The 20,542-nt window shown below is 41.7% G+C and overlaps 1 protein-coding gene across 18 annotated transcripts in view; it reads right to left on the bottom strand.

The window, feature by feature from the left end:
- Positions 1-20,542, bottom strand: part of EPHA5 (EPH receptor A5) — a 267,350-nt gene that overhangs the window by 47,676 nt on the left and 199,132 nt on the right. For 12 of the 18 annotated variants that reach the window (XM_054202306.1, XM_054202301.1, XM_054202310.1 and 9 more), the window contains 3 exons: positions 7,419-7,543; positions 4,469-4,628; positions 303-408 (listed from right to left, as the gene is read on the bottom strand). In XM_054202306.1, the coding sequence (XP_054058281.1) occupies positions 303-408; positions 4,469-4,628; positions 7,419-7,543 (391 nt within the window). The remainder of the gene's footprint in view (positions 1-302; positions 409-4,468; positions 4,629-7,418; positions 7,544-20,542) is intronic. The other 6 variants (XM_054202302.1, XM_054202315.1, XM_054202313.1 and 3 more) reach the window with 2 other exon arrangements.

Genomic DNA, 20,542 nt, shown 5'->3' with positions numbered 1-20,542 from the left:
TAACATGTTCTGCTTATTTTTAAAGGAATGCGAAAACACTCCTGTAAGAATCAAGTCGAATAATCAGGGCCAGGCTATACAGAGATGAAAATCATTGGGAAGTGAACTACATCTGTGAGCGTGCCTTTGCCATTCCTGCCTGTCCAAACAGATCAATCAGCCCACCCTCGTGCTGTTTTCCAGTGTTACCGCTCCACAGCTTCGTTCGCATGCTGCTTTCACCTAAATCGCGCTAATCAGCTGGTCAGATAAAAGTTATTACGAAAGTTGGAGAAGTATAAATACACAGCTTCTTCTCTTACCTTCCGCTGAGAAGGAAACCGATAACAACAGCCAGCAGAATGACTCCCACTGTTACAGAGACAACAATTATAGGAATCTGGCTCTGGTCGCTGGATGCAGCTACTGCTGAGATGAGAAACAGAAAATGGAGATTAAGGTTAAAATGAGAGTCACCACTCACACGAGTCTTTCTAGTGAGGCTGCCAGCGAGGTTTCAAGTCTTACCAGTTCGTTTCTTCTTTTACGGTTTGTTTTTTCCCCCTTTGTTGCCTGTTTCTAGTTTGGAAAGGAAATAGGTAGAAAGAAACCAAAACCACATGCAGAACTAAGCCAAAAACCCAACAAAATCTCATCTCATCACTGAATTCAGAAACCAAAGTGTTGTAGAACTCAGCCTTTGAGTTTGCAAACTCATGTTTGTATTCCTGGGTTAGCTGCAGTAGAACTCACAGAGAAAAAAAGATGAAAACCCAACAGGTTCCCATTTGCAGAGAGAACATTTATGGAATGTTATTGTTAAGAGACATAAGCAAGATCTCTGACATGAACAGCATTACCTGCACTTCAAGAAGCTATAAACAATTAAAAACTAACTCCTTGTGGCACCTATATCCCGTGGCCTGAAGGTGCACTCTGTAAAACAGCAATTTGCTAAGACACATAAACTGGTTGGTCTTTTTATCAGCCAAGAAGCAGAACTCTCAGAGCCCATGCCTTGTAAAAAGCCCTCCTGCCAAAAGGCAGGAGACGAGTCCTGTGATAAAGGTGCCGGCAAAAAGGTCAGGAAAGCTGTTCAGGAACTGGGTTTTGCCACAGGTTAAGTAAGAGCAGGTAAGCAAACTCCTGCAGCCTGTAAAATGGAAATGCTAACACCGTTTTTATCTTGTTTATCTGCTTTGCACTGCAGGGGAAGGAACCCATGTCTCCCCAAGGGTTTGCATGTGGGGTTCCCCAAGCAGAAACCAAAGCCTCCTCACCCTGCCCTCTCTGCTGGCAGCTTATTTAGCTGCATATATCTACCCACCCTGGGGTACAAATCTGGCTTCCTTACCCCAAAACCAGCTCCCCAGTGCAGACACTGGTGATGTGCAGGGAAAAAACCTCAATATATCTTACCCTCATGTCAGCCCTGGATGAAGCTTCATCCACCCCAGGGAGCAGCAGGAATCGATTGCACACTGAAGAAACCCTTAACTAAATGACTGAAGTTAAAAAAGGGTCCTCAGCACAGGATTAACTTTATGGAGGCTATAAAGTAACTGAATATAGTCCCATATTAATTGTTAAGAGAAAACAAAGACGAAAAGGTATGGCATTAAACATTGATCTGCAATGGGTTTCAAGTAGCTCTTTGTACGGGAGCTCTCTGGCGCTCAATGGTGAGCGGCACGGACATGCTACAGCAACGTAAATGATTTCAGAAGGATTGGCTGCGATACATTAAATATTTAATGTTAACTGCTCCAAACCCATGCCATCATCCAGAGATTTTATTAGCCTCACGAATTTATGGAGGCTCCTTAAGATGATGTTTTATTGCTTTCTTGACAAAATAATTAAAAAGAAAAACATTTAAAGGAGAACATTAAGCCGTGACTGGTGGTTTTTTGCACAGCTCAAGGGATAGGGAAATGAGATAAATCCTGCTGTGATCTATGGCAGCTAAAAAGCCTGAATTCATAAGCCAAGCTGGGACCTTGCTGCCATTTAAAGCCAGCAGGGGACCGGCATTTCCCCTCCTTGACTTGGTGACATGTTCCCACTTCTCCCTGGCTGGCCGCCTGGATTAGCTCACCCATCCAGCCAAAAACCAGCTTTTGGCAAGGTTAGATTTATCAGGGCTAGACAAGCTCGGTGGCATTTGGAGAGGACAGCAGCAAGTGGATACACCCAGCAACAGCTTCCACCCAAATGAAAAACTTCTGCTGAAAAACGCAGCCCTGGCTGCGTCGCGGCGATTTGCAGAATTGCACATGCAGGCAGCAGTACGGAAAAAAACCCCAAACAAACAAATTTGCAACCAGAGAAAAGTCAAAAACAAGTTACGGCTTTCCCCCTATTACATTTCTCAGGCTGCTGTTTCGTATTTCCTCCAAGTGTATTAAAATTAACTTTACAGAAACCTTGCAAACTGGACACAAAACCTGTTTTTCGGTCCAAATGATTTTGGAGGCTGTTTTTAATTCTCACAATAGTCACTGAAAGATTTTAATTTGTGCTTGAATCAAAATAATTTGCTTTGGCTCTAACAAGTGGTTCAGATCTGAACTCCAATGTAGCAGTGAGATTTTGATTTGCGCTTGCTTTCAGATCCTCTGGGACATGCAGAAAAGCAGTGGGAGTCTGGTAACACTCCCAGCACTAACATTGACTTTATATAGAGCCTCGGAAAAAAAATAATCACTTTTTAAAAGGTTTTAAATGTCAGAGATCCATTTTGCAAGATACGGAGGCTTACATTGCATTTCAATTCTACCAAGCATTTAAACATCTGGTTAAGTCCTGCTTCAGCCAGAGCTCAAGTCCAACAGAGAAACAGTTCCCAGCTCCCAAACTGGGGACCATGCAGTAGGTATTCCTCCAACTATGCCAGCAGCTCCTTAGTATCAGAGAAGTACCTGCTCCTCTGCCTTTAAAATGCCAAAAAGACTGGGGTGCGGGTGTGACAAAATGACTCCAAGGGTTTAAAGTGTTTAAAGATAGTATCACATGATGTCCTCAAAAAATCCTGATTAACACAGACACTGGCACGATGGACTTTATGGAAGAGCTATTATTTTTGGACCAGGGTTGTAGGTACTGATGGCACTGGATCAAATGTGCATATATTTCATGTATTATTTATTAATAGTCTAGAAAACTATTACTCAAATGACTCTGAACTAGAAACTTTCCAACTGCAAGCAAAATTTCCTTAGTATAATATAGAATTATTTTCAGGGTAACATGATTTTGTTGCTACTTATAAGGCACGATTAATGGTTAATATAATAAGAAATACATTAAATAGACCATTCTTATTGCATTAATGTTTGCATCGTGATGCAATTTGCACTGTATTAGTTCAATCACTGGCTCCACAGCTACATCTGCACATGTATGATTCCTTTAAAATCTATTACAGCTTCAAAGGTAGCGTGCGTTGAAAAGACAACTTGGCATCTTTTTCTCAAAGATGATGAATTTTAAATGAACTGGAGTAACAGTAATCAAAGTATTGACGAATTTAAATTTCCAAGGAAAACATACAGAAAATAGGCCCTTTCCCACAGGAATGAACAGAGTATTTCCACCACAAAATTTCTCTTCCATGCAAACGGTATAAAAAATTAATAAGTGACCGCTGTACAAACTGAAATAGATAGGACATATTTTCTGAGGGAGAAAATTATTTTTGACACCTCTGCAAAAATTTGGTAATTGGGACAAAAACAACTTCCCTGCAGTTGTGCCTGAACATGGGGGAAAGAGTAGCTGAGCCTCTGTGTGCCTCGAGAGTTCACTCTGCCACAGAATCTGTCCAGAATCCAGACCTGAATGATCAGATTCATTAAAAAAAATGAAGTAAAAGTCAAACCTCACAAATTTGTAACAAGCCAAGAAAAAGTCCTGCGCCTGCAGTGCACATTTTCCCCGTTTCTGATCACAAGTCAAATTCCTTTCCTCAAGGCTGTGGCATTGGCAGCCAGCAAAAACCATCTTTCAACTTGACAGGAACTTACACCAAAAGACGCTAACGCTGGTTCAATTCTTCCCCTTGCAGAGAGGCATCATTTCAGGTTTTTTTCCCCAGATGCAGATATTAAAAAAAGCTCATCATCCTCTGCAGACAGACATTAAGAGGTGTGGAGGAGCAGGTCTCATCCTCTCCGTCCTTCCTGAAGGGAGACCCCTTGTCCTCTCTTGTATTAGCTCTCATAAATACATGATTTTTCTAAGCATGGACACTATGCCTTTCTGAAGCCTGAAGACCTCCTAACTTCACCTCCCACCCCATCATATGAGTCAAGGAACCAAGGACAGATGTGTTAGCCTGGGTAGGGCAACGTGATGATGTGCCTGATATTCCCAAAGTCAAGGGATGAGGCAAGGACAAGGAAGAGCTCTCTGTAAAGGTATTGATCCCCTGACTCATTGCTGGTAACCGTTCCAGAGACAAGGGCTGACAGTAATTAAAAGGACTTACACACTGGGCTGGTTTCAAACTCAAATCTTCGGCTGAAGCCACCATAGCCGGCAGCTGTCCGGGCTCGGATCTGGAAGACGTACGCTGAGCCTGGTTTCAAGCCATCTGCCGTAATCATAGTTTCTTTGGATTTGATGATGGTGTAGCTTGTCTCCTGGTCCTTTTCCCACCACCCCCCCAAAAAACACACAGTTCAAACACACAAACAGTGGCTCTCAGAGAAGACAGACTCTTAACAATCCCCACAGCAATGTTACATAGGATGACTGGAATACACATTTTTAAGGATTTCTTCCTCACCCTCAACCCCTCTGAAAGCCCCTTCTGCAGTACAAAATGGGAGATCTGATTTTCTCTTTTATAATCAATGACTCTAGGAGGTATGAAACAGAGCGGAGGGACTTTCCACCCACAAATGACAATATAGGGACCAAGCTGTCATCTGCAGTAAGAGCAGCCTTCCATTGCTGGTGATGTGCACATCCTGGAGCAATGGAAAGGTTCATCCTACAACAATGAATCCCAAGGTGCGGGGCAGAGGAAGAAAGTCCCATCACCTTAGAAAGAGATTTTAATTTATACCAAAATGACTTCCCAGTTATGTAATTAGGCCAAAATGAGAATAATATATTATACATTGTACAACTTTATGCTAGCATTTCTAGAAACATGAATTAGACCTTGGGAAGGGAATAATAAACCAAAACTCCAGGAAAATACCTAATTTTGCATTGCTCTTCTGAAGCAATGAACTTGAAGAAAATTTGCTGAAATAAATCTTCATTTACATCAGTTTCTAATGTGAAAGAGTTTCAGTTCTTTGATTAAAATTTCACTCAAATGCTTGGTAATTACTCTTAGAATTATTTACTGTAACACATAATCTAGACAAGAGCTCATAAATTAAGGTCTACAAATTCGGAAACTTCTTTTCACTCACCATATCCTCTGAAATCCAAATTATTATGAGGTAAACAGGAATTTTTAGTAATTCCCTACCAAGATTTCTGCATAGCTCTTAGGATCTAAACTGATTTTTCTTTTTTCTTTTTAATTTAATTGGCAACTTTCCACAGACAGTTTTCTCCTTGAAGCCTGTAGCTACACAAGACTATACATATATATATATATATATATACACACACATACACATATGGCTTTTTTCTTGTTAAGGAGTGATTTCTCTTAAAAGAATGTGACCTGACAAAACTCAATTTTACAAAACATTTAATATAGATCATTCTCATCCCTTGGAAATGAACACTGTGAATTTACCCTTACAAAGGGCTGAAAACCAAGAAAATATAAATGACAGTGGCAACAAACAAGAAAGATTAAGGATGACGTCCCAAATTTAACTCAATGACTGGTTAAAAAGCAATAAGTGAATATTAGGTCACATCTTTGCTTGTATGTCAGGCCAATCAGGTTTTCAATACACTGTTGGCCTCTGCAAACTATTTAACACTTACGGAAAACACTAAGCTTCACTATCAGCCTAGAAGAAATAAATCAAGACAGCATAAACTCAGACTGGCTGTAGCTACCTCCCCGTGAAGGACCTGCACTTCAGGAACTATTTACTGAAGCTATTTGAGACTAGTTCTGGACTAGAAATACAATGTTTTAAGCTCCTCCTCCTCCTCCCAATTTGTTTGAAAACAAAATGAAATGAACAAATATATGGTTTTTTTTGCTTTACTTATTTGGTCATTATCAAGGTTTCTGGAAGCTAATCTTCCCAGGCCACTCCATGGTAAGGATTCAATGTGGCACAATGGTCGTTCAAACAAGTTAATAAAAGAATCAGTAATGGATTATTTCCAGCAATAGCATATCCTGATTCTTGCTTTGTGCTTTAATCTTTTTGAAAACCTCAGTGCTATTTAAGCCACTCACGCATCTTGTGCCCTTGCCCATGCTCCCTCATCTGCAAAAATAACGTTGATTTTATCCTGATGCAGAAGATTTCTGAAATTCTTTCCCCTGCTTGCATGGGCTGCTTGAGCAGGTCTCTCCCGTGGTCAGAGAAAGAAGAGAGGAGGAGTTAGGACCCAGATCTGGTCCACGTTGAGTGGTTTCACCTGGCTTATAGACAGAACTAACGGAAGATCTTCCTTAAAATAGAAATTCAACCTGCCCCCCAAAAAAGTGAATTGTGACTCAATTTCACTATTTTCCTCTTGTTTTCATGTAGAAAGCCTGGCTGCTGCAGAAGAAAAAAGAACACCTTACAATCCCAGTTAAGTCAAGAAACTGCTATTCAGTCAGCTCTTGCAAACCTGATTTTTGGAAAATTAAGATTTCCAAAGATCTAAGGCTGCATTGCTCAAAAGATGCTCTTTACACAAAGTGTGTTTGTTACTATTTTCATTTAAACTGCATTAATTTTGCAGAAGAAAACAAGTCACCATTTGAAATGAAGACTAGGAGAGGCAAGTTTTGTAGGAAGAGAAAGTGTTTTCCATTAGACTGAGAGCAAGAGCTGGAAAACCCAGGCAAGCTTTTAAGCCAGGATGTTCTTGTTCACAACAGAGTAGATACCATCTCTCCACAAAACCTTTCTCCCCTCCTTACGCTGTGGATGCAAAATCAAGTGAGAAACTGAAATACGAAAGGGAAGGGACAGTTTGATGTTTCTGGGAGGAGATACATGCTCAATCCCCAACTTCTCTGATTTTTAACAAATGAGCAGGCTCTACCTTAATGTGGTAAGGCCGGAGAGGAATCTGACATGCAGATTTAATATATTTGTTCAAGAGAAGTGGCACACTAATGGAAAACAACACCCTCATTTCGAGTCTTCCTAATCATTTACTGCAAAATCAATCTGACATTGATTTATGCATAAAATTTTTCCATTCCCTTCCATGACTCAAATAATTATAACTAAGAGAAGAGGACAGTAAAGAGAAGGTACTTGAGATGCTCAGCAATCAGTCCGTCACACCTTTTCAAAATATTTGATTTCGTATTCCAGGATGATGCCATTGGGTCGATCTGGCTCCTGCCAGGAAAGGGAGATGCTATTTTTAGTTATCTTTCCTCTTTTCACACTACTGACTGGAGAAGGTGCTGCAAGACAGGAGAAAAACAGAACAGATAAAAACTATGGTTAGTAAGATGGTCTGCACCTGGCGAAGTCAAACTTGTCAGTGCATCCCTGAATCAAGGTGACCCTTATCTCCTTCAAATCAGCGGGGCTGGTTTCACCTCGATGGCATTTACCCTTTTTTAACAACTGAACTCTCAGAGATTTTCTGCAGCTGAGGATCTGACCAGCATCGCCCACCTGACCAAAGTAACAACATGAACTACCATCAGCAGCTTACACATCAGCCTCGGCTTTTGAAGCACTTTTCAAACACATCAGCCCCACACCTTGCCTTTTCCAATGTGTCAGGGTGCTACGTTATGAGAATTGCATATTGATTACATACTGCTTTCTTTCAGCTGCTTTGAAGGTATGTATTTTTCAGAGGGGCCTTACATTACATTTATTTTTTGGCTTGTACAGTAGTTAAAGCATCATCTTTCGGCCCCCTCTTTCCAGAAGCAAGGAACAAGGTAGCAAGGCCATTACAACCTTTATAATTCAATTGCTCTCCATAAATACCGCTGGGGTGTTACAGCTCGCATAGTGATGCTAATTCCTTGCAAATGGCAACTGTAAAGATTTTAATGGCAATCACGGTTCGGAAGTTTGCGGTGTGCTTGGGGAAGCCACAGCATGAAAGCAGCTATATCAGCTCTGCTTACTATTTTAAGATGCAGCCCTGAAAGGTTATCTGCCCTTTGCAGCACACATGTGCATCAGAAACAGGCTTGATCCTTTGTTTTTAGTCTGGTATCTGCAGAGACTTTTCAAGTTGTGGTTGTCACATTTTAACACACTTCATGTGTTAAAAAACCCAACACATTAAGTAAAATAAAGACAACAAACAAATTAATTTTGCCAAGTTTGATCTTCACCCAAAAAGACAAAGGGAAGAGCTCCAGACAATTATCCCTGGACTGAAGGCTAGCAGCGAGCCTTCTCTTTTAAAGCAAGCTTCCACACCTCAGTCTCTTTTCAGCCCCAGGTTTTCTCACTGCTGTTTACTAATCTCTCCCCCACTTGGCTCTTGGAGGATCCTGAAAGGTGTCGGCCATTTCCATATTGTTTTCTGCTGGAGAGCTGGCATCAAGCTGCACAGACAACGCCTGCTTTTTAGCTGTGCATCCACCACCCTGCTCACAACTGCTCCACTGAGCAAGTAAAAACCACCTTGATTTGAATGATGATCATGTTATTTATGTAGGCACCACACAGTGATCACCAACAATGTTTCATTTGCAAAAGTCACCTTAACTCTCGGCTGATGTCCTCCACAAATTTTTGGGCTGTGTGAAGGTGAATAACAACCTAGCCTCAAACTGCTAATCCGGTATAGGACTTTCCATTAATTAATCCAGCTGCCTAAATATGTGTTGTGCATGCATGTGCACAGCAAGTTGAGTTTGTGTATGTGACGTGTATGGTCCATGCACATGTGGCTGGTAGATGTGTTAGACCAGAGAAGACATAGTGAGTAGTGAACTCCATTAAAATAGGATTAAATTCTTTCCCTTCTAATGCAAAGGGAGCTACATGGTTTTCAGAGGCATTGGAAAACAGGTCTCACTGTGGGGTGTTGGTGACAAATAAAAGGCGATTCTACAACCCTAGTTAAACAGACAATACTGATCACTTCTTATCACGAGCAACTCGGACGCTATATATAGGGGATGGGGACACCAAACTGCTCAGAAAAAGGGACACGGGCCCCTCTGAGACTGTTCTCCAATGTCCCCAAATCCCTGCAATGCCTATCCCAGGCTTGCAGAGCTGGCAGCAGAGGTCTGGCGTGTTGGAGCAAGTCAGAGCTGAGCATTAAATCTTTTTAAACTCCTATTAGTAAAAGCAAATTTGAGAAGTGCAGCAAGGGGAGACCTCAGCCCTCCCTGGTATCGAACACCTCTCAGGAAGTCAAAAACCATGCAATTCTCAGTGTCAAGATCGCCTGAACAAATAATGGACTTTTCATCCACTTTATTGAGGTTTCCCGAAGTGTTTATAGGACCAAGGCTCACAAGTGCTTTAAAAACAAGAGGACAGTGCAAGTGCTCCTGAATTCTGCTGCAAAATCTTTCCCTGGTAGGTACAGGGGAGTTTAGTTCTCCTTCATGTGCATCAGCACAGTATAACACAAAATGCACCACCAGCCACCCAAAAGTGCCCGTCAAACTCCCTACTCCCCTAAAACAGAGCATCCTCTTCGAAAAGCAGCACGTAAAAAGCTTGGCTAGTTACAGCTTCATGGTCTTCAGCGTCTCGCCCTGTAAGTCTCTAATACATTCAATCACGGATCTGCAGAATGCTCTGCTCTACCGGGAAAAGGAGGGAAGATAAGAAAATGAGTAACCCAAGTCTCAAAGTAAATTAGAAAAGAAGTAACTGTATCCTTTTTGAATCTCTTTCAAAAGAAGCGTTAAAGTGTAACCATGAGATAAAGGCCAATTAAGTAAATTCAATAAATCCCAGCGGTGCTGAGACGATACGGCAACTGCTCTGCATCCTCAACGCACAGAGATTACAATGCTCTGAATTGAAGGAAGGAAGGTATAAGTATTTTAGAGTTTTCTTTGTCAAACAAAATGTAATCCAATCCAGGCAAGCGGACAAAGTCTGCAATCATTCCATCTTAAAAGCCTGCAACTGGATACTGTGCTATATGATCTCAGGAAAATAAAAGGATTACTTGAGACTTGCTTTTCAAAGGTCACTGCTTCTGCAAGGGCAGCATCCTCTTAATAGAAAGAAGTCAAGCCACAGAGCACTTCCATTTGGAGTACAACATGTAAAAAAATAAATTCACGTAAGAGTCAAGATATATAAAGCTGTAATCTCCCATGTTTCTTATGTAAGCAGGCAGAAGCCTTGTTCAAATCCCTGCCTTGACACTACAAAGGGTGGACGTACATCGCGAATTGTTCACATGTTGCTTTACAAGTAATCTGCACGTACGCATTAATTTCTCAGCAAGACACTCGAAATCAAAGAGGGATATTACATCATTTATGTTTATGTTTGCCATTCATGAAAACAGCCATGCGTGTGATGAAAGCAAACAGAAGATGTAACAAGGTGTGAAATTGCTAATGTACATTTTTGCTTTTCTGAGACCAAAATTAATCAGGAAGCAAATAAAAGCACAGAAAACTGATTCTGCCTTTTTTTTTTGTTATGTTTCTAGTATTTCTTAAGAAGAATAAGGGGACATACCAAACACATAAATTAAAGTTTCTGCAGAAGATGCATCATTAGTCACATCTGAATAACTACAGGAGATGATTTCATGAGGAACAGACCTTTTAGGACATTCTTCCTCTGCAACCTTTGATAATGACATTAGCACTGAATTAGCCATCTAGGCACCAAACCCAGTATTTACAACATACTGTGCTGTGTCCCACTAACATCTAACATACAATGATGCTTAGTGGAATAAAATGTTAATTATATTTTAAGAGAAAATAATGTTATCAGGTGAACGACCACTGCACCAAGATAAAACAAATAATGCAGTTTCTACATGTCATGGTCTATCTAATGCTCTCTCCAGCCCAATTACTTTTGCCTTGGTATTTTTCACTCTGGCAGAAACAACAGCTAATGGCTCCCCATCTCACCCTCAGATGCACAGCCAGTGAAGTTTGCCACTTCTGATCAAAACAACAACAACAACAACAAAATACTAGTTACCTTCACGCTTGGTACAAAAACCAAGCCACCAGCCCAGAACCTTCAATACAGCTTTAACTTCTGCCAGGACAGATCCTCACTTGGAGCAACCCAGAGGAGACCAGGAAGAAACGCTGACTTACACAGGCAAAGGGGCTTGCACTTCTCCTCCCTTTGGCTTTCCAGGGATCCGGGCTTCAGGTCCCTTTCCAAAGACAACTAAGGCATCTAACCATCTCTGTCCTGGTTGCTGTTATAGACGTCTATGACATAGATGTCTATGTAGACATCACCTTTTATAGACACCTACGCTATGGATTTTCATACGTTTTTCATGTGTTTGCTATTTCTTTTACTGTGATTACACTCCTGTATGTGCAAACGTTTGAGATCTAACACTTCAGACCTCGCAATACAGCTTGGGGTTCCTCCCTCCATGTGATGCTACGTCTTTTTTGCAGTCTGAATTTATGCCAGAACATTTAAAAGTCAAATTCAGGCTTGTGGTTAAATCAATACCTTCACCTGTCATCATATAACCAAATAGTTATGCTATCATTAAACCTGGCTTTATACATGCATTAATTGAAGAAACTGAAACCTGTATCAGAAGAGTAACCACAAGACAAGTAATTCTGGCTCTACTCCAAAAGGCTGGTATACTGCAATTTTTCCCTCAGTTTCTAATTAATAACATTATTGAATCTTTTTCTCAGGCCTTTGGTGACTCCAGAGTGAGTTTGGAGTAAGACCTGCATTATTCACTGAGTCACATGAAAAGCACGTAAAATCACAGGCGGCTTCAAGCAGTAGATTAATTTTAAACAAGATGTATACATTAGTTAGAAACATTGTTTTGAGATAAAAAAAAAAAAAAACAAACAAAAAGACTTCACTGTATTCTCTCTTTGCATTTCTCTACACAAACGATATACTTTTAGAAAAGCTCAATACCCAATGGCTCCCCAAAGCGTACTTCTACTCTGGATATTATACCTGGGTCAGAACTTAAGAGTTTCAGTCATAACTTGACTTTTGTGCTGCAGTTTTTAATATCCCAAAATGTACCCCAGTTGGCCTTATAAAGGGTTTCAAAACTTTTTGTCCCTTGAGGACAAGTAGTTGCAAACCATGCCTGGCTAGTTAGATGAACAGGTTGGTCCCCAATTTGCAGATGCTTGTAAGCGCTTCTGAAAAATGAGTCCAGGGAATGAAAGGTCCTTGGACTACATAGCATTAAATGCCATTTCAATTCTACCTGAGACTCTAAATGGGATTTCAACAGTGCACAGGCAAGTGCAATAGTGCACGGGGGTAAACTCTAGCCCAAGGATTAAATCCAAACACCTTGCCAGATACAAGCCCAATCCTAAAACATGGTTCATATATGGAGATCACCGCCTTTTGAATGATTTTTCAAGGTATCTCTTCAGTAGATGGGGACTTCACGCTGGCCCTTTTCACACGTCAAATATCAAAACAAGAACAAAATCTTCAAATTTCCTTGGCAATGAATATATAGTGTTTCTTCACATCTTCTACCTCCCAAGACGAACAGCTGAGGTAAATGCCAGGTCTTAGACCAATTTACAGCCTGTGTTACCTATCTCCATTTTGAACGCCTCTGAAACCTGAGACACCTTGATGTGTGCCTTGAAACGAGAAAGGTCATGCAAGAGAGAGGAACCCAATTCAAATACTCAGTGTCCCTGACAGAAGGCAGAGCCCCATTTTTGTAACATGAGTCCATGGCTAACCCAAGCAACAAGATTTATCTCACGTGAAAAGGGGCGATTTTTCAGGTGGTTCCCACCCCAGTCCCTAGATTAAACACAGTTCCTTGAGCTCGACAGCAAGACGTGACTTGAAGCCCAAACCGGCCACAAAGCCAAGGTGCTCACAGATATTGCTGCCTCTCAGCTGGACACAGAGTTGGGTTCATGCAAGGCAAAACCCAAATTGCTGCCTAATTCTCTCGGAGAGCCTGTTCTTTCCTTGACAAAGCTTTCCTCAGGTAACTTCTGTCTAGAATTCTAATCCTTGGACCTAAGACACCAGAAAAGTACCTCTGCTAAAGGCAGAGAGAGCAGGATGGATGATGTGGTTTTGTGGACACCACTAACCTGATGCTTTTAATTACCAGCAGCCCCACTACGGAGAAGTGCTCATGGTTGGAAGACACAAAACAGGAAAAAAACTATTTCAATTTATACTCACGTTAGTGAGATAACAGAAGTAATCTGCATGCAATTTGCATTAGCACAGGGATAATGGTTAATCTTTTCCTTCTGATCTGTGTAACAGCTCAGGAGGTATGCCTGGTTGAGACTGGGACTGAAATGCACCAGTGTGGTCTAAGGCTTCAAGATGTACTGTGCCCCTATATCCTGTTCTTGCTGTAATTCCACCTTACTAGAACAACATGGGGGAAGGAGGGGTGCGTGCATGCTTAATTCACCTAATTCAAGGCTGCCTTTTCTCTGAGCATCTCCTGGAGGAGGCTGCAAGGAGAGAAACAGCAAAGACAAAAACCAGGGGAAACCAAGAATCTTCCATTTAACAGTGACTAGCTAACACCAGCTGATACACTCACAAGGACCCATTGCTTCTTGCAGCAAATCTTTTGATGAACACTCCATGATATTTAGCTACTGCTATAAAATGGTATTAAAAGAACAAATAGCAAGAGAGCAGTTTTACTGAATGTACAAAATCACTACTCAAACCCTCCTTCCTTTAACTTGCGTTATAAAAATGTATCTATAAAATATATTTTCTTACTAAGACTGATTACTGATTATTGATGCATACATTACGAAAACAATAAAATGCATAGCTTTAAAGCACTTGTATGCAGTCGTCTTCTCTTAATCAAAACATGATGTAATTGTAAGAAAGCAGGGCTCAACACATACTCCTTGACGGACAGTAGATGCATCCAACACAAGCTTTGCCATTCGCAAATTATTTTGCCTTAGCAAAATATTGTTAAGACTCACTGAAGCGCCAACCTTTGTGGAGGCAAACCTGGTAGGGGTAGGAACATCTCACCTCCAGCAGTCTTTCCTGTATGCGCTGTTGTTGACTGCACAAATGTTTCCAAAAATCCCTGCTTTTGCCACAGAAAAAGCAAATAACTTCTAAAAAAATTAGCGTAATAAAGCTATGCCATGACCCAGCTATCATACATTGCAATTGTGACAGGATTACTAGCAGAGCCTAAAGACATCCCAGGATCTGGGCATTAAACTATAGAGCCTTTGGGGCAAGGCTACTTTGTCATTGCTTGTACGCGCACCACCCCATATACAACAGAGCCAGCATATTTAATGGCATGCATCGTATATCACTGCCATCTCCAAATCCTGCATAATCTTGGGTGAAGACTCTTAAAAATACATTATTTCAGACAATAAATTGGATTCTTGCCGTTTGCCTTCTGTTTACAGAGTTGTACAGACATGCTTTCAGCTCCTGGCAATTGCAGATGTGAGACATGTACTCTGAAAGAGTGGAACCTGCCTGAAGATTCACACGACTTGCATGCACAGGGCTTCTGGAGAAGATGACCAGATATCACAAGAGACAATTGCAGGTGATAGGAACTGCCCCGGCAATCTTACAAGTTGTAAATGAGAATAATGGCATTAGCAGTAGTTTATTTCCAGACAGTGTGGGCTAATTAGCATGGTCACAGTTGGAAACGCCCACTGTTGGGATGTGGAGAAACGAGAAGTGTTCTGGCACTTCAGTTGTTGAGAAATCCTCCGTACTTTGTTGTTTTCATTTCTTTTGTGACTTCCAAGAAGACTTAGACAACTGTAGAATATTGAGCACACTCATCTCGAGGGAGGGGAAGCATTAACTCCAGCTTGTTTACTCAACAAACACATTCAACAAACACATGGTTTGCCTGGGCTCAGGGAAAAGGGCTCTCTGCTGTCCCTAGCAGGTGCTTGCACCCAAGGCTGAGGCATACCTGAGACGAAGGGTTGCCAGAGCAGGGAAGAGAGACATGAAGGAATATCCTCCTACAAGGCACAGATCCACAGAGAATTGCATTACCCATTTTTGTTTTTTCAAGGGCTTCTGAAACCAAGATACTAAGTTTTTCTCAAAGCTAGGGAACATTTTGTGGTTAAGATCTGAGCCAGATTCCTTCATGCCACAGAAGAGCTGTAATTTCCCTATATTCCATTAGTGGTTTAGTTGTGAAGCCAAAAAATAAATACCATTGACTCACTTATTATAAATTCACTCCTAGCAAGGTGATAAGGACCCCAGCTCTGATCCATCAAAGGGCTTTGGGAAAATGCTTAACTTTAAGCGCATGAGTACTACCACTGCTGTCAGCACTTTGCTGGATCATAGCCACAGGGCTCAGCATTTTGCAGTAGAATCCTCATTGTTGAGTGCATTTATCAGGTCAGCTTCCAGCACGCTTACCAGTGCCTCTCCTATCATTAGTAACCTAGTATCTTATTTGCATTTAAGCAAAAGCTTCCTTTTAAAAACCACACGCCATTAAAAGCAAAACAAAACCATAGCTACTGAATAAAATGCATAAAATGTGCATGTTCCTGCTCCCTACCATAACTCACCTCCTTCATTCCTAGACTGGCTCCTTTCTTCATACAAGACTTGCTGCGTCCTTCTTCCAGCTGCTATCAAACTCTAAACCCTGTAAATTCACGGACCATTTTTAAACTGCGTGGGAAATTTCCTTCTCTGCCAAGCCTGCCACTCTGTATGATACACCAATCAGTCTTGCTGATGAATTCTAATATTAAAGCCAAATTACTAAACACTCCAGTGAAATCGGAGGCAGTCAAATAAATTCCTTATGTTTCCACTTGAGGAACAGCTACTGAAGAGATGCAGCAGGTCAGAGGGAAGAATGGGCAAAGTCCTTAATTCCCGTGGGAGCTAGTTTTTGGATTTCCTATGGTACTTGGCCCCTCCTACCACCGCCGCTCTTCTCTCACGTCTCATTCATCAACGGGAGAAAAGCACGAGCCCACCACCTTTGACAGGACCCCAAGCCGGCCACAGCTTTGCAGAACCATGGTCCAGGCCCTTTCCATAACCCATGGAGACTAGAAGGCCTGAAATAAAATTCTTTAAATAAAATAATACACCAAATAGGTTATATTAGAACAAAAACCTAGAATCGAATAGAATATTCATACTATTCTATGATTCTGTGAATAGTAAAACCTCTAAATGACTAGAGCTGAAATGGAATGGTTTATATACCTGTGGTTTATACACCTGTGATCCATAAATGCACTCCCACCCTGTCCTTGGTTTCAGATCGACAGCAACTTTTCTGGATCAAGGCAAACTCTGCCCAGGCTATCACCATTGTTAAGGAAAATGGCAGACAGAGAGAAAATTTAACAGATCTCATCCTTGCTGCAAACCCAGATATCCTGTCCATTTTTTTGGCACTTAAGTATGACCATGGGTACTGTTTGCCATAAAATCTCAGGTTCCTAGCATTGAAATTAAGCTAAGTAGCAAATTCAGTACAGTACAGCTCAAAGTGCGCTACAGGTGCTTGGGAAAACCATTCTTGATACTACCGAGAGAAACGTGGCTACCTTCAGCTTCCAAAGGGGCAACCTTTGCAGTGTGAAACATGGGAGCATGCAATGCCCCTTTGGAAGGAAGGAAGAAGAGCTGCAGCTTCAACCCAGGGCTTCCCAGGAGGCAGAGAAGTGCTTTATTGGGTCCCTGGGGAGAAGGGGAAAGTGCTCGAGGGAGCTGGCGGCTCTGTACTGTGCCCCATTTCAAATGCCGGGAAAAACACAGTGCATTTTAAGGGAATCCAAGAGGGAACTGGAGAACAAGCACAAGCTGAGAAAACTACGAACTGAGACTCAAAGAAGCAGAGCTGTTCAGTCCCAGGAAAAAAGAGACTGAAAGAGAACACAAGTCTCCAAATAAGTAAAAGGCTGCCGTCTCTGGAGCAAGACAAGCACAGAATTAAGTTTAGGAACAGCTTTCTAAGGACAAAAATAATGAAGCACTGGGAAAAATCACCCACTGAACTTGTAGCATCTGTGTCTTTGGAGGTTCTAAAGCAGGTTAGATGAGCACATCCTGAGATCCTTCCAGACACACTGCTCTACAAAGGCAGCTGGGCATCATAAGGTGAGTGATAAAAATAAAAAAGATCTTGAAAGGCAGAGATCTGGGAGGCATACATTTTGTACCATTTACCAGCCTGCACATTTGTGCCAGGAGATGTTAAGGAAAAATCTGAATTGCTGAAAGTGGCTAGTCGCACAAAAGGATGGCACTGGGATAAAAACATCAGACCAGAGGAAATAATACTTTCCTTTCTGGCTCTGCCAGAGATTCATAGCATGACCATGGGCGAGTCGCTTCATCTTTCCCTGCTGTTATCTGTGCAATGAAGATAATGATAATTCCTTTATCTATTTTGACTTGAGGGGCAGGAATTAACTATTCAGATGCTGCCAGCACAATCTTTGCTTTGGCCTGCAGGCACTGCTGTAAGGCAAATAAAGAAAAGAAGGAATACCTGCAAGCATTACTCCTGGCAGCCGGCTTCTTCTATTTAAATCACAAGCAACTTGGCGACACCACGTTGAGCTCAAACATGGAACAAAAACCCTACGTGAGTGACAAAAAGGAAAATTACGGGGAAATTTGTGGTAAAGGCTTATTTTCATAATTTAATAACTCTCTCCAACTTCTGTTTCCAAGCAGTAGCACTCGTTGTATGCTTAAAGATGAGCACTGTGTAAAATTGCTTTGCTGAGGTGAAACTGCGGAGTTGAGAACCGAGCAACACAATGCCTGGGATGAAAATCAGTGTTTTGAATGGGATAAATGCAGCTGCGTATGAAAGCATGGCTCTTGAGTCTCCTGCTCTGCAGAGGCATTACCTTCCTGCAGGAAGCAAATACAGACTCTCTTCTGACAAAATATGTCAGGCTTTTCCAGTCCAGTTGGTTTCTGAAGGTGCTGAAAAGGATTTAGAGACAAACTCAAGAATACTCCGTAACAATTCTAACATGAAAACCCAATTTACAGACTGTACAGGGACTCTCTAGTCCAATTTTTACCCTCTACTGCTGACAGCACCTGCCTACTCAGCTGGGTCACCACGGGCTCTGGAGGTCAGGGCAATGCTACGGGAACAGGAAAACAGCCTGAACATCCAAGGATAGGACTGCCATCCAGAAGCTAAATGGTTCCAACAGAAATTTCAGATGTTTTAAATTGTAGCTGCAACCTGTGATGCATAAATGGACATGTCTGTAGCTTCTCCTCAGCATCAGAGCTGTGGTCAAACAGGTTTCTGTCTGTAGCACCTTGCTTAATGCAGTCTATACTGGTTGGTGCTGGTCCTCATGCAACAGTATTTTTCACTGCTTTGTGGGTATGACTGATCAAAAATCAGGCAAGACAAATGCACACAGGATAGCAGAGTGGGAATTTTCTGCCCTTTTGGCTTGCATTTCTGATAATGCTACTCTCTGAAGCATCAGGGGGGAAAATGTGCCACAAATCCCCATTTTAGATCCATCCATCTCCTGGCTGCGAAACAAAAACAGTGGCTTCACTGTTCCTAGATATGGCTAGGAAGAGGCTTATAGGTATTCAAGCGACTTACTGCTTCAGAGTAAGCATTTATGAAGCTGCACTCTCCAAATGTATCTTGAGGCTTTGGTGACATCTTGTCATCCAGCATTCCCAAGACCTCATTAGAGAAAGATGGAGGGAAGACAAGTCTCACTGCATCCAGATTCCTCATTTGGTTCACAAACACTGTAATAGGGCTACAGATCTGGTTTTGGCAAGTTCTCCTTGTACTGATCACTTACTTCCTCTCACCTTTGTAACTGCTACAAGAGAAAAGGGGATTTCAACACGATCAGTTACTGGGGATTCCTCCTTCAGAGGAGTTTCTTGGCTCTCTTTTCCAACTTGGACCAGGGGATGTCTTGGATAGATGTAAGCAAGTGCCCTACTCCTTCTATCTCTCTCACCTTCATCTTTATTCAGTGTGTGGACTAGACCACCAAAAAGTTTATTGAGCGAATAGAATATATATATATATCTGCATGTCTCCATACATGCAACACATAAAACACTTCCCTGTTTGGTATTACCCTGCATGTTTATGACTCCCCCTTGATCAATACTCATGCTGCAAGTGCTCGACTCATCCAGTGGCTGGCTGAAATTGCGCCTTGAAGATGGCTAAAAGTAGTCCAAACAAGGCAGGCGACAGGATGCGGTGGCTACTAGAGCTTACTGCACAAACACCAGCTGCTCAGAGGCATTTGCCAGCCTTCACAGGTCTGCGATGATCTTACCTCCCACTCATTCTCGGAAAAAAGCAGTTTACAGCACTACTGAGGGCTGCCCACCCAGTACAGGTGGGCGTTCATTAAGGTTATCCTTCAGAGGACAATTTGAGACATTCACAGGGCTACCATCTCAAGATCAGACACGTACAATAGTTTGTCTGCATGGGGTCAGAGCTCAAGCTACTTAGACTAAAGAGACAGAAATTGAACCCTATGGGTTTCTCCACTGTTCTATTCCCCAAGACTTTGCCTATCAGGATGACTTCTCTCTTCTTAAATGTGCCCTGCATAAATGTGAGATGGTAACAGTAAGTGGCATTAAAAATGTGAATGATGAATGCTATGCACCAGGTAGCATGATTGAATAACTACGTGTAGATTCTGGGGTATATTAGCTTCTCCGCCTTCTGACATGATAATTGATCATCCCTAATCTATGGCAGAAACAAAACAGAGATTACCTCCTCTCAAACAATTCAGTTTCTATTCTCCTTTGTTTATTCCCCCCCTTCTATACAAGGGGAAAGCCCATTAACTAGCTCTAACTGTTTTTAATTTAACGGTACTGAAAACGGGTTCCTAGCAATGCACGTAATTGATCCCGTTTTCACAGGACCGCCTTCCAAGGAGTAGCAAAGGTGAAGCATTCGCATTATCAAGGTCACTGCAGTGAATGCAAGAATAACAAAGACTTGGGTTTGCATCAGGATTCAATTACAGTGAAGAATTCAAATGTTGCTAGACTGCCGTTCCCCCCCCGGCCCCCGAATGAGAAGTACTCTAAGAGAGCTAAACACAGTTAAGCGGGCTTAACAAAAAGAGCAATATTTAAAACGGTTTAGTTAAAACTCTGTACAAATACCCTGGACTCAACCAGAACGTGTTTTATGCTCATTTAACTTGGATTTGCAAATTTATAGGCAGTAGGGAAACCAAGATAATCAATTTTAAATCAATATCCCC

Source organism: Rissa tridactyla, chromosome 5, assembly GCF_028500815.1.
Source record: "Rissa tridactyla isolate bRisTri1 chromosome 5, bRisTri1.patW.cur.20221130, whole genome shotgun sequence".
Lineage (NCBI taxonomy): Eukaryota > Metazoa > Chordata > Aves > Charadriiformes > Laridae > Rissa > Rissa tridactyla.
The sequence above is the reverse complement of the archived record's forward strand: the minus strand, read 5'-3'. Positions and strand labels throughout refer to the sequence as shown.